At 40.0% G+C, this 13,192-nt stretch overlaps 1 protein-coding gene across 44 annotated transcripts in view; it reads right to left on the reverse strand.

Annotated features, from left to right (window-relative positions):
* Positions 1 to 4,221: 4,221 nt before the first annotated feature.
* The window catches only part of LOC128755624 (receptor-type tyrosine-protein phosphatase delta-like), a 330,651-nt gene continuing 321,680 nt past the window's right edge, over positions 4,222 to 13,192 (reverse strand). For all 44 annotated transcript variants that reach the window (XM_053859413.1, XM_053859410.1, XM_053859408.1 and 41 more), the window contains 6 exons: positions 12,325 to 12,503; positions 11,753 to 11,879; positions 11,272 to 11,397; positions 10,792 to 10,946; positions 9,959 to 10,094; positions 4,222 to 8,072 (listed from right to left, as the gene is read on the reverse strand). In XM_053859413.1, the coding sequence (XP_053715388.1) occupies positions 8,004 to 8,072; positions 9,959 to 10,094; positions 10,792 to 10,946; positions 11,272 to 11,397; positions 11,753 to 11,879; positions 12,325 to 12,503 (792 nt within the window). In that variant the 3' untranslated portion in view covers positions 4,222 to 8,003. The remainder of the gene's footprint in view (positions 8,073 to 9,958; positions 10,095 to 10,791; positions 10,947 to 11,271; positions 11,398 to 11,752; positions 11,880 to 12,324; positions 12,504 to 13,192) is intronic.

Raw genomic sequence — 13,192 nt, forward strand, 5'->3', positions numbered from 1 at the left:
ACCTTCACCTGGACGCAGAGATTCCATCCCTGCCAGAGCGTCCCGTTTGAGAGCCAGAACATTGCCAACGAAAGCTGCTTGCCTCCTCCGACATCTCCAGTCCATTCATTGATCTCACCCCTCATCAATGCATCTCGTCATCCCTCCTCACCCTTTCTTCCATCGCCACAAAGTAAGATGATGTTTGTCACTGTGCACAGATTGCTGTGTTGGGGTTCTTCGTAATCTGAGGTTGACAATTTCGACGAGGAAGTCATAACTTTCCCATCCGGTTGATAAGTGTGTCTGAGATAACTTTGACATTACATCACAGCTGACTCATGTTTGCCACCGCGATATTGAAGGGATCATCTCCATTACATCTCATCGTATATTCTTTCCTGTTCTGTTCTGCTTTTCTTTAATAAACTTAATAAAATTACCTGGGTTGTACCTGAGTTACTTTGGGATGTATTATAATCAATCTAGGAGCCTCTGATTGGTTCAGGACATTAAATCACGACAATTAAGTAGTGACTTCAGATGAAGAGATTGATTACGTATTTTATTAGTTAATTTTCTATAATGAATTATCTTAATAGTTTCCTGAGAACTTTATCTCAGGTGTTGCCTGGAATTTCGAGGTGATTCTTATAATATCCACGTCACAGACGCTGATGTCCGTGATGGTTATTTTCCTATTTTCACCACACTGGTCTGCAGGAGGCTATAGGCGTTCAGGGAACGAGGATGGCGACTCTCAAGAGGGTGACTCAGAGTGTCCTGGAACAACTGCAGAACAGAGCGCTTGTCGGCCTCACCTGCTGGAGCTGACAATGTTCAGCTGCGATGTCTGCAACTGTCCCGGTACATCCTATTACCAGCATTCGCGAATCTAACGTCCCTGCACCAGAGGTTTATTTTGGTAAGCCGGGCTTTTGTAAAAAAAAAATCTGCAATGTTCGCTAGTCTTCATTTCTCAACCGTTCCATTTCCAGACGGACTGGGCCAAGATTGCTTACTGCATGAACCTATTGCGCGGTAAGGCCAGTCAAAGAAATGTGATTTTATCTCCCTACGCAGATGATGTTGTTTGTAGGATCAGACACAGGGTCTGGACATAGCTCTGTTTTAACTGACTGTCTTTTAAACATCTTTTAAAGAAGTATTTAAGTCGAGCACCATTTATTTAATTTTATTTTGTCTCAAGTCAAAAGTCGTCTTCTTCATTTTGTCATACAGCATTACAATCACTCGCTGTATGGCTGCACTCATACTGTTGGGATTAATGCTCAATTCAGATTTTTTGAAGAAATCTGATTTTTTTGTGAGGTTGCTCACATTTCCAATCAAATGCGTCTCACTCTAATCAATCAGTCACTTCAAATACTCAGCGCTTTTATTTTCTCGGCGGACCGCTTGAGCGCTGCTGTTTTGACACACATTCACACTGATGTTACTGCTTGTTTATTCATAACTTTTATGTCCGTTTGTGAGAGCCAACCCTTTTACTGCTCTGTTGCTTGTTAGTGATGTGTCGGTTGGATAAAAGCAACCGGGTCGTTCAGACTGCAGTCGCATTCGATACACATGTGATTTATATCCACATAGTATAAAGGCCTGGGTTGGATTTGAGAGAATCGGAATTGTACTGTCCACATTGACATGAAAAAATCAGATACATGCCACATATGCGCAAAAAAATCAATCAGTGGTTGGATTCCCATTAAGTGAATTGGACTGGAGTACAGAGGGATCAACCAGAGGTTGTTAGCCTGACAACTGCTTCACTAAGTGAAATAAGTGCTTTATCACTTCAGCAGCATTTGGAGTGTGACCTCATCGTCAGAAAGCATGACTCAGCAGTTATATACTGCAGGGCAGTTTTCTGAGGGGTGACTCCATAATGGACACAGGCGAAACTGCCAATACCGCATGCATTTACTTAATTGACTATCGAGAGGGTGTGTGCAAATTACAGAGGCATCACACTCCTCAGCCTCCCTGGTAAGGTCTACTCTAAGGTGCTGGAAAGGAGGGTCCAATCGATAGTCGAACATCGGATGCAAGAGGAACAATGTGGGTTCTGTCCTGGCCGTGGAACTTGAGACCAACTCTTTACTCTTGCAACTGTTCTCGAGGGTTCCTGGGAGTATGACCATCCGTCTACATGTGCTTTGTAGACTTGGAGAAGGCGTATGACCGGATGCCCTGGGGTCGGTTGTGGGAGGTGCTTCGGGAGTATGGGGTGAGTGGTTCTCTACTGAGGGCCGTTCAATCTCTGTATTCTTGGAGCGGGAGTTGTGTTCGTATACTTGGATGCAAGTCCGATGTATTCCCAGTGAGGGTTGGTCTCCGTCAGGGTTGTGCTTTGTCCCCCTGTTCTTGGTCAACATGGACACGATTTCGAGGCGCAGCTCTGGTGAAGAGGGTTTGCAGTTTGGTGGCCTGAAGATCCAGTCTCTACTCTTTGCAGATGATTTGGTTCTGATGGCTTCACCATCGTGTGACCTACAGCTCACGCTGGATCGGTTTGCATCAGAGTGTGAAGTGGCTGGGATGAGGATCAGCACCTCTAAGTCCGAGACCATGGTTCTCAACCGGAAACGGATGGATTGCTCTCTCCAGGTTGAGACTGAAATCTTGCCTCAAGTGGAGTAGTTTAAGTATCTCGGGGTGTTGTTCTCATGTGAGGGGATTAGGGATTTGGAGATTGGTCGGCGAATTGGGGCAGCAGGGGCGGTATTGCAATCCCTTTGCCGCACTGTTGTCCATAAGAGAAAGCTGAGCCAGAAGGCAAAGCTCTCTTTATACCGATCAATCTTTGTCCCGACCCTTACCTACGGTCATGAGATTTGGGTCATGACCGAGAGAACATGGTCCCGGATACAAGCGGCTGAAATGGGTTTTCTCCGAAGCGTGGCAGGCGTCTCCCTTAGAGATAGGGTGAAAAGTTCTGTCACTCGGGAGAGGCTCGGAGTAGAGCCACTGCTTCTCCACATTGAGAGGAGTCAGCCGAGGTGGTTCGGGCATCTCATCAGGATGCCCTCTGGACGCCTCCCTTTGGAGGTGTTCCAGACACGTCCTGCTGGGAGCAGACCGAGGGGTCGACCCAGGACCAGGTGGAGAGATTATATCTCCACGCTGGCCTGGGAGTGATCCCCCGGAGCTAGTGAATGTCGCTCGGGAGAAGGGCGTTTGGCGTGACCTGCTGAAGCTGCTGCCCCCGCGACCCGGCAACAAATAAGCGAATGGATGGATGGATGGAGAGTGCACCCTCCATCGTCTATACTTTTACTTCACTCTTTTATTTTATTGTATTTTTTGACTTGGATTTGATCCATGAATCCACGTCCAATCCTAATCTTTTGTATCTGAGACTTTAATAATGCATTAATGGGGTTGCTGGTTTAGTGCTGAATTGGTGTATTCTTTAGTGTGTCAGGCTGCATTCGAAAAATAAGTCAATCAAACCCTAGCGATGATGTCATGTGAATGCTTCTGGTGCCAGTGGAATTGTTTGTGCTCTTGTCCTTGTCCTTTTATGATGCACGGGTCATTTGTTTTGATGAGGGTACGAAATCCCTGGCAAGCCATACATAATATAATTGACATTGTGTCCTCTGGGGTCAGAAATGTGTTCTGTGCACTTTGGTGGCTCTTTTGGTGGTGCAGCAGAATATGAAAAGATGTGTGCTATTGTAGATTGCAATAACAAGCTGTCCACAGGGTTGTGAATTAAACAGCAGTTCCTGTTTCTTTCGCTGATAGGATTATTGAGGTGGCAGGGATTGACTTCAACTTTCACTTTTTTTGTTCTTTTTCCAACCGTCACTGAAAAATTCCAGGCCCCACATATTTAATTTCATTTGAATTATTGCATTTTGCAGATGGAAGTCTGGATGAAACAGAATCCCTGTTCCATAGTCACAGACACAGGTGGAATCTTCCCTTCACTACTTCTTCCAAGATTACAAGCCTCTCTTGATATTCTGCCACTCAGCCAGCAATCGATGGCTTCTTCTTTCACACGCCTCAAGGACATCCTGCTCCATTGGCATCTTGGTCACCTTGGCCAGTCGGATGTGCTTCTCCATTGTCGACAAAGCAATGTCCTCAATATGGTGATGACAGTAGGGAGTTGAAATAAGTTGCCACTTTGTTTTCACTTTTGCAGCAGGTTATGAAATAGTTTTTTTTTAGCCTATTCTAGTCAAAGAAAAGTGGCAAGTGACACTGAGATGAAACACTGACATTTTTTAATACAATTCATTTATAACAAATGGAACTTTTGTCAGCAAAGAACCAATTTTCATACAGACGACTTTTGCCATCAATGGAACCGAGGTAAGAAAATAAAAAGCACTTCTTTTATTCAGGTAAAGAAACATTTGTTTTACACTAAGAACTAATCAGAGGTAATTGTAATCCTTTTAACAAGCCTTTTTTTCTTTTACAATTTTGTAATTTATTTTTCAGTCTATGCATCCAGACGATAGATAGATAGAGAGCAGAGAACACAACGTTTATTTCTGTTAATGACACTCCAAGCTTGAATGGCGAAGCCACAGGAGCAAATGATAGGGGACATCATTTGCTGCTTTTGGCATGGCACCGGAACTGATGCTCTTTTTTGCCACTTTTTTTTTTTTTTTTTTTTTGGGCTTTTGAATATTTTTTCTTTATTATTTACATACACAGAGATTGAACAAATAAGGATACTTTTATGAATAAATTCAAGTCATAGATTATTGGGTTGAGAATCAATAGGGCAGTGCATAGTACAAAGACAGAGAAAGTGCAAATCTTTCTACCGGGCTGGCAACAGCCCTCCCGCAATGATTCACCTTGTACCTGGAAATGACAACCAAAGTTGAGCAAAGCTTTGCAGACAAGTAAATATCCTGTTGTAAAGTTGGACAGAATTGTAAGATGAGGTACAGTTCAGATAAATATTAGATCAATTTTATTTCATAATTAAAGCAAAACATGAATGTGTATATCAGGTGGGCATTTTATGAAAATGTCCATAGTAGTCTCACAGACACTCTTATTACAGTTCTGAAATATGTATCAAATCCCAGTGATGTGAGGTGCTAACCCTAGCATTTAGCAATTGCCCTTGGCTCCAAGTTGATGGAGAATGTTGCAACACAAGAATATGTAACCTGCCAGACAACAAGTGTAGTTTAGTCAAATCACTTTTTGCGTCAATTGCAGCTGTCCAAATACCTCAGCTCATTTTTGTGCTACAGTACACATTAATTATTCAAACAAATATTGCTGCACACAAACAAGTATTATTATTGAAGGATATGTAATAATTGAGCCTTCAACTTGTTGTTGCTCATTGTCATCCCTAATGCTTTCAAATCATCTCTTAAAAGCAGTGTGGAAAGTTTTTAGCCGGATGAAGATGTGCCATGACACGTGTGACCATTGTGGTGTCTCCAAACCCTAGATCTAAGTCGAAGAAGACATGTAGCATTTTCCATGTGCCTCTATAAGTTGCCATGTGTTCACTTTCAAAATAAAAATAAAAATAAAAAATATATATAAAATAACAACAATAATAATAACAACAAGGCATATTTTCTATGCTAATGTGATTCTAGACATAAAAGTGGACATATCTGTAAGAGTAGAGACCAGCATTCACGAGTTTAAGGGAAAGAAAACCCCTGGAATGCACATCCAACAAAGCCACCGAGGAGACACAAAGACTGAAACGTCACAGAAGCAGATCATCATACCTGTTGGACACACCGCTGATGTCAAGAGTGTCTGATCATTTTTCTTTCTCTTTTTTTATTCCTTTTGGTTTGGGTTTTTGCAATTTGTCCATAGTGACGTTATCTGGAATTCAAGGCTAATGAAGCATGGATTTATTGGAATCTCAATTATGGTCCACTGTATAGTAAAATCAGAATCAGTGAAGAAGCTCATGAATGGTATGTACGGTTTCTCATTACAAATGAGCATAGCCTTTGATGCAATGGGTTGATTCTAGCGTCCTCAGCCACAATAAGGCCACTGAAAATGAAATACAAGAGTTTGAAAAATTGTGTTATTTGCATATATGATCTCATCATGTGTTAAGGTAAATGTGAAATGGAAAAGTTTTCACCAACTGCTTCAACATTTGAATACATCAAATGAACATTATAAAAACAGGCAGAAATATAAGGCACTCTAAATGTGAAATGAAGAGAAAACAACCACAGAACAGTGATGTCTTTATACTTTCTTCAATCATGAATAGCACTGAGTGCAACTGTGAGACCTCCTGTTCACAGCATTGCACCATTTCCCCAAAGGAGAAATGACAACCATGGGAGTGAACACACATCCACATAATAAAACCCACTATCTAAAAACTTATTTATTGCACAAGAAGAGACACAGATTCAGAATACAAGTTTGTCCAACTGATGTGCATTCCAGTGAAGAATCAATTCATTTCCCCACAGCACACTTTCCATGTTATAGTATGTAGAGTTCTGAATTCTGTTGACACAAAGATCAATGTGAGTGTGGGTATATAGATATATATATATATATATATATATATATATATATATATATTTTAGGGGTGGGATTCGATTAAAAAAAGATTTAATAATAATCGCAGTTTAATGGTATAAGCACAATATTGTACGATAAATCACAATGGTGGCTATATAAACTAAAGCTCTAATGTCTTGAAAATATTTGTATAAGAATTTGAATTTTATAAGAATTTCAAGTACATTCAGAGTAGTGGAAACCCTGGCCATTGTGTAGTGAAAAACATCCCTGAACAAAAGCAAACAGACTGCTTTTGTTTGCTTTTCTTCAGGGATTCCTCCATGTTTGTTGTTGTTATCATCCTAGCAGTGACGTGTCTTGTGCATCACTGTGATCAGTGGACCAGAAACATGCACTGACAAAGGTTCTGTGTTGTCTGGAGAGCAAACTGTTAAATGAAATTAAAATACGTTAAATTATTTTTTAATTGTAATTAATTAAGGTTAATAATGTTGTTATTAATTAATCATAGTTCGCAGTTCGTAGTCCCACCACAATATATATAAATATATATACCATATATTAACCAACTCATCATTCTGACACGGAAGAACTGATATAATCGGTAGCAGCACCTTCATACTTTACTCATTCCTGTTGATTCCACAACCCCCAGTAGTGAGTGGGAGATTGATTGAAAATAGTTGCAAAAGTTAAAATATAATTTCTATATAGAATTCAAATTTTCTATTTCGACATGTAACAGAAGATGGGGGGAAATTACGATTAAAAAAATATATATATATCAGACGAAATTGACGATAACACAAAAAAAGTTTGTTTTTAATCACTTACAACACAAGTGATTTATAAAAAAAAAAAAGAGTCACAAGATAAAAAAACAGCTATTTAACAAAGTACGAAAAAACTAAATTAATATTTCAGTTTTTAAATATATTTACTGTCCCTGTTTCCATAATTTGATGAAGATCAGTGAGAGAAATGGTTCTTTATTCCTTATTACTATAAGTAGTCCATACTGCTGACCTGGACCCAGCAGCATTATATTTTTTAACTGTGGTTGAGGATCTGATGGAGTTGTTACATTGTGCATCATGTCCCTCATGCCACTCTGTCGTCATCCTGTGCCTCCAATGCCACTGCCACTGGTAATGGCTCATAATCACGGTTGCATCTCGAATGCTGTCATGGACGTTTTGTGTTGGTTTCACTGAGTTAATCGAGAGAATACTCGAAGCACCAGAGATGCTGCAACAGTCCAGATTCAACTGCCCTCCGTCAAGTTCTTTTTCAGGGTCAGGAAATAGTTGGTCCTCTGGGAATTATATTCTTATTATTTTTTATATTTTTTGGACAACGTATGTCACACATTCAACACTTATGAACATGTCTGGGATGAGTCCTTTCTCAAGCAGTAATTTATGGCTCAGTAGAGAGGCGCACTGGGTTTTCCATCCAAACAGCCCACCACTTCTGCTTACTTCCACGCCAGAATTTTACGTTGCATAGTGATCAAAGCTTCCCAGGTACTCCAGACCAGCTCTGTAACAGAACTGGTATTGATCCTGCGAGAAGAAACTGCATGTTAGGAGTAAGAAATGATTTTGACATGACTACAAGCAAACTAGCAGGCTGCTGTATTTCCTCCTGTTCAAAATACACAGACATAGACGTTGAGCCTCCTGCATGTTGTACTCTTGTACAACCTTGAGTGTGTCTGGTTTAACAGGTTTAAGCAGAGAAATTCTGTGGTTCGGCCGTTTCTGAAGGAAGGTTGAGAATAACCTAAGAGATTTGGAGTGTTGGAAGAGTTTACTGTGGTCCGTTCACAACTTATTCCGGCTTTGCATATGCACTTATATTATGATCGAGTACTGCAATCCTCTGCAACTGTGTTCCAACTCCACACTGAAAGGTGGGTTTCCTACGTTTTGTGAACGCATCAGTGGTGCACTATGATAAGCACTTTGTCCTACGTAATGGCTCATCCAATTAGGTCTGTCACTACAAGATCCGGGAAAGTTACAGTATCTGTGACGAGGGGTCACTGATGTCGCTACCGTTACTTTAGAAGGATAGAATTCTTCTGGAGTCTCAGAATCTGTAAGAATTCTTGAGGGAGTGCCTGAATAATGAATAATGTAAACCCCACCTACTCATTACACTACAAGGTGTGAACTGAAGGTGGCACTTTCTCTTCATACACAAAGCCCAGAGTGACTAGTGAAAGCTGGTCTCACACCAACTTTGTTGTGTTTTGAGACAACAAAAGTGAGTGTGATTCGGGCTCCACACGTCATCCCTCCACTCAGTAAAAAGTCAGGAATAGGTGACTTGAGGAGCCCGTCTGTGGCAAGCTTCTGTTCATGACACGACTTCTTCTTTCCCATTCTGAAATGTGTTTTACATTGTTTTCCTGGAAAAAACCATGGTCTGATCCAAAATGTTGTCTAATGTATGATGCAACATGCTCCTTCATCATTTAGTGCTATAAGTAAAAAAAAAAAGCATATACTCCATTTAATAATGTGCTACCAGGGTGCCATACAGTGTAATGTTAAAAGGTCTGGTCATTCAGCAAAACAGTCTTATCAGTATATCATCTTTGAGTCTTTGGCCTAAAGTTCTGTTGCTCTGTTGGTTAGTGTTACCAGCACATGACCATATATAATCCAATGTCATCATCAGTGGACGCCCGAACTGATCGGACTACTATGGCCAGTTGGATACTTAGATCAGTTATGGTTTACGTGGTCAGCTGCACGTCTATCTGCCCTTGAATAAAGAACTTGTTTTCTCAAATTCCTGAATCGCGACAATGTTTGCTGGAGCATGTAGCAGAGGATTGTGATAAACTCGATTGGTAGATCGGCATCCAAAAAATTTAGGGATATTAAGTTTCAGACATGTTGACGTTTTACCTGTAAATTCTGCTTAACATAACAGCACATTTACTAAAATGCATTATGATTTTTGGTGATCATTGGTGCAGCAGATCATTGGTGACTGCTGCTATATCTATATTTATATTCAGAGTTTGTGAGAAGAGAGTTGGCTAACTGCGGACTGCCGCCTCAGGGCTATGGAATGTAGAATAACATATTTAACATCTTGTTATAGAAGCCTCCTTCTATAGAAGGAGGCTTGTTATAGAAGCCTAATCTCATAAGTTTGAGAGGAGGCTTCGCGAGATGATCGAACTCAATGACAGCTTAACTCAGGGGGTTGCACCAGTGAAATATTTCTGGTTAATACAAATTCAGCACTTTAAGACGGCTGTCTTCCAGCTTGTCGTTATTTAATGACTTGACTTGTGACTTGCTTGATGAGGGCAATGACTTGACTCAATTTGACACTTGAAATGAATGACTGAACTTGCTGAGACTTAGGACTTGCATGAGTTACTCCCACCTCTGATATATGTACACAAGCTATATGTATAAACACTCACCTCAGTCTGTACCATTGCCGGTCTTTGCGTCCGCAACATTTTTACCGTCTGAAAGATGTCTACAACGCCTTCATATCTCATTCTCTCCAAGACGATGCTGAGTGTGATGAAAACTCCTGTTCTCCCTACTCCCGCGCTGCCAAAGAATAACAATCACAATCACATTCATCGTCTAATGGTTTCATTGAAGAAATTTGACATCTATTTCACTCTCTTTCTCCACCTAAATGACAACGAGTCAAAGTAAAGTGACATGGACATCAAATTAGAAAAGCAAACAAGCAAAAGAACTGGCGAGAAGCAACGCTTCCCTAGAAAGTGAACAAGAAAAACTGAAGCAATTGCCATCAGAGAGACAGAAGTGGAGTAGTTAAAAAAATACCACATATATGTGATATTTTATTGCACGTGTATTTGGATATATTTTGGTTAGAATTCTACTTCTTTGTTCCTAAATGGAAAAGAAAAAAATAGACTGGGTTTAACATCCCACTCAATACTGTCGTGGCGGACAATGCTTGGTCCTACTTCATTGCTTTGACGATATGTTGCTGTTTATTTATGTTTATGCGCATGGGTATCGCAGTTGGTTCACTGCTGTGAAATGTAATGCAATTTTCCACTTGTTTCCATTCTAATTCAACAGAACCGATTTTGTGGATGCTTTGTGATTTCTTAAAAAAATGTATTTATGGATGGCTCCACATCCTTGTTGGTGACTCTTTATGGCAGCACCAAGAGCCTCAACAGGATTTAACCCATCAACACCTACTTGTTTTTTCAGCCACAGTCTCCCGCTACTATCAGCTGCTTCAGTCATAGGTCAGACTCACCTACAGTGGACTGAGATAGGTCCATCTTGGCCAAACTGCTCTTTCGTTTTATGAACTTGACCAATAAAGTCGATGAAACCCTCTCCAGACTTTGGCACTCCTTGCTCTGGCCAATCCGTGAACTGGAACTGCCGGACTGTCCGAGACTGTCCATCCTGGAAGGAGGGAGGAGATTAGTTTTGTCTATTATAAATACATTTGGCAAAAGGTAAAGTAATCATTCACTACAATTCATAGAAAAATTCCAATCCAAAAATCGATCGGCACTTTAGGAACCTTTTTTTTTTTTCCTTAGTAGAGGATTAGGCATTAGTAGAAAAATCTCCCAGATTAAATGAGAATGTCAAGTAAGTGTGGAGTACGGGTCTTAGAATAAAATGATTCCAGTGTGAAAGTGGTTTGAGACACTTGTTTATCACTCATTTAGTTATGCTGAAGTATTTATGAATCCACTAAATCATTACTCATTATTGAGCTTACCCGCGCATCAGTTACTTTAAACTCTCGTAAGATGTACTGCGGCATGTTGTACTCAGCCATGGGGTCCACCACAAAGTACTGGTATCTGGCTGACCTTTCTGCTGGCCAGTATTGGTGGCATTTTTCCTACAAGCACAAAAAAGATGTCACCGCAAGTCAACACTGTTACGCCATAAGAAGCAAAGACAGTCTGCACAATTAACAATTCAGAATGTTTATTAGGAAACATTGACTTCAATATGCAACTGTATTAGCTTTCTACATCAGACTATTGTGATCAGTAGCTTTTTCTTCATTCTTTATTTATCCTTTTCATGTAAACAAGTAAAAAATAATGTGGAATAGGTACAGACGAAATGTAGTTCTCATTAATCAGGCTCATTGAAATTCAAGGATTGATGAGGCAAAATTTGATGCAAACACATTTCAGTCCAAAATGGCGGACCAAATGTTCAATATATGCAAAAATAGTTTATATTACCCTGCCCATTTCTCTGAGCTTGGTGAGCATGACAACAATGGTGGAGTTGTGCTCCCAAAGCATTCTCCAGAAGTCCTCAGTAGTTTCTGCCAGTGGGCCCTGTGTGGCGATGTAGGCCTTCTGTTGCCTGTAACCGATGCCCCAGAAAGACACCATTAGAATATATGCTGAGTGAACATTTGTCACCAATAAAACAGTATTGTTTTGCCTCCAATGTGCGTCAGTGATTTATGTCTGCAAGAGATTAAGACTCTCTTGCTGACACCCAATGTAAATTAAGCTTCAGAAAATACAGAGTGAAACAATATGTTACGAGTTCAAAACAAACAAAAAAATGGAATGATTTCTTTAAATGGAGGCCATAACCCTGATTTTTTTTTTAAAGGAAGTGGTGTTTGAAGAACACATGCATCAAATCCCATGCTTGTGTCACCTTTGCACCATTATATCATTGACCAGCTTCACTATTTCTGAGGTATCCCAAACAAAAATGGAACATTTGAAAACAAAAAAAAAATGCATCTTCACAGGGCAAAGGCATTTTTAGGTGTCCTGAAACCCGAGCAACTCACCTATAGCCATCTATGAAACTGGCATTGATGTAGTCTGAGCCTTCAACTCCACGGATTGGCTGAAGACAAACTCTTGTGGATTCATATGGCATTATGTTGACAAGGCGGTTCTTGAACTTGTTGCAGGGAAGGTTGGCACTGATGAATCGTGATGTGTGGGCTTTAGTGTTTGCTAAACGCTGCATTGAGGAGTAGAAAGAGCAAATTTAGAGCAGTTTTTTTTCCCAACTTTTTTTTTTTTTGCCACGGCACACTTGCTTCACTGGAAAAATCCTGAGGCTTGTGCTTAAAGTCCTACAGAAAATCCCTAATAATTTGTGAAAAACTGTAGCTACTGACACTTGGTTGTTATTTTGCCATGCTAGTAGCAGAAACAAATTTCAGAAAATGTATTTGTTTCAAATGTCTCCAGAAGGGGGTGCGCAGTCTGACAAAATTTATCATGATATAATAATTTATGTTCTTTAAATAACTTTTGATTTTATCACTTCTGTTTTGCATGATTATTGTAGTTTTGATTTTCCAGACAAATCAGTTTTCACCACAGACAAGAGATTCCAGACTGATGTTTTGTTGTCAGGTAAAACTTTAGCAATTAGAAGAAGGAAAAGAAGAAAAAGAAGTTTTCAGTGACATCGCACATCCAAAAATAAGTGTTCCAACTCATCGTGATCTGCAGGATCAAAATGGTGCAGATAGAAGAACAATTTTTGCAAATTCTGCGTTCTCCGTTTTTATTTATTTTATTTTCTCAGACAGATTTTTATATTTCAGTGTTTCAGTCCACTTTGATTTCCAGGCTCCCACAAGGGAACTTGTTGAGGATTGTTAGATACAATAACAGCATGAATGCTGATTATTTCTAAGA

This window comes from Synchiropus splendidus, chromosome 3 (genome assembly GCF_027744825.2).
Source record: "Synchiropus splendidus isolate RoL2022-P1 chromosome 3, RoL_Sspl_1.0, whole genome shotgun sequence".
In the NCBI taxonomy this organism is placed as follows: domain Eukaryota; kingdom Metazoa; phylum Chordata; class Actinopteri; order Syngnathiformes; family Callionymidae; genus Synchiropus; species Synchiropus splendidus.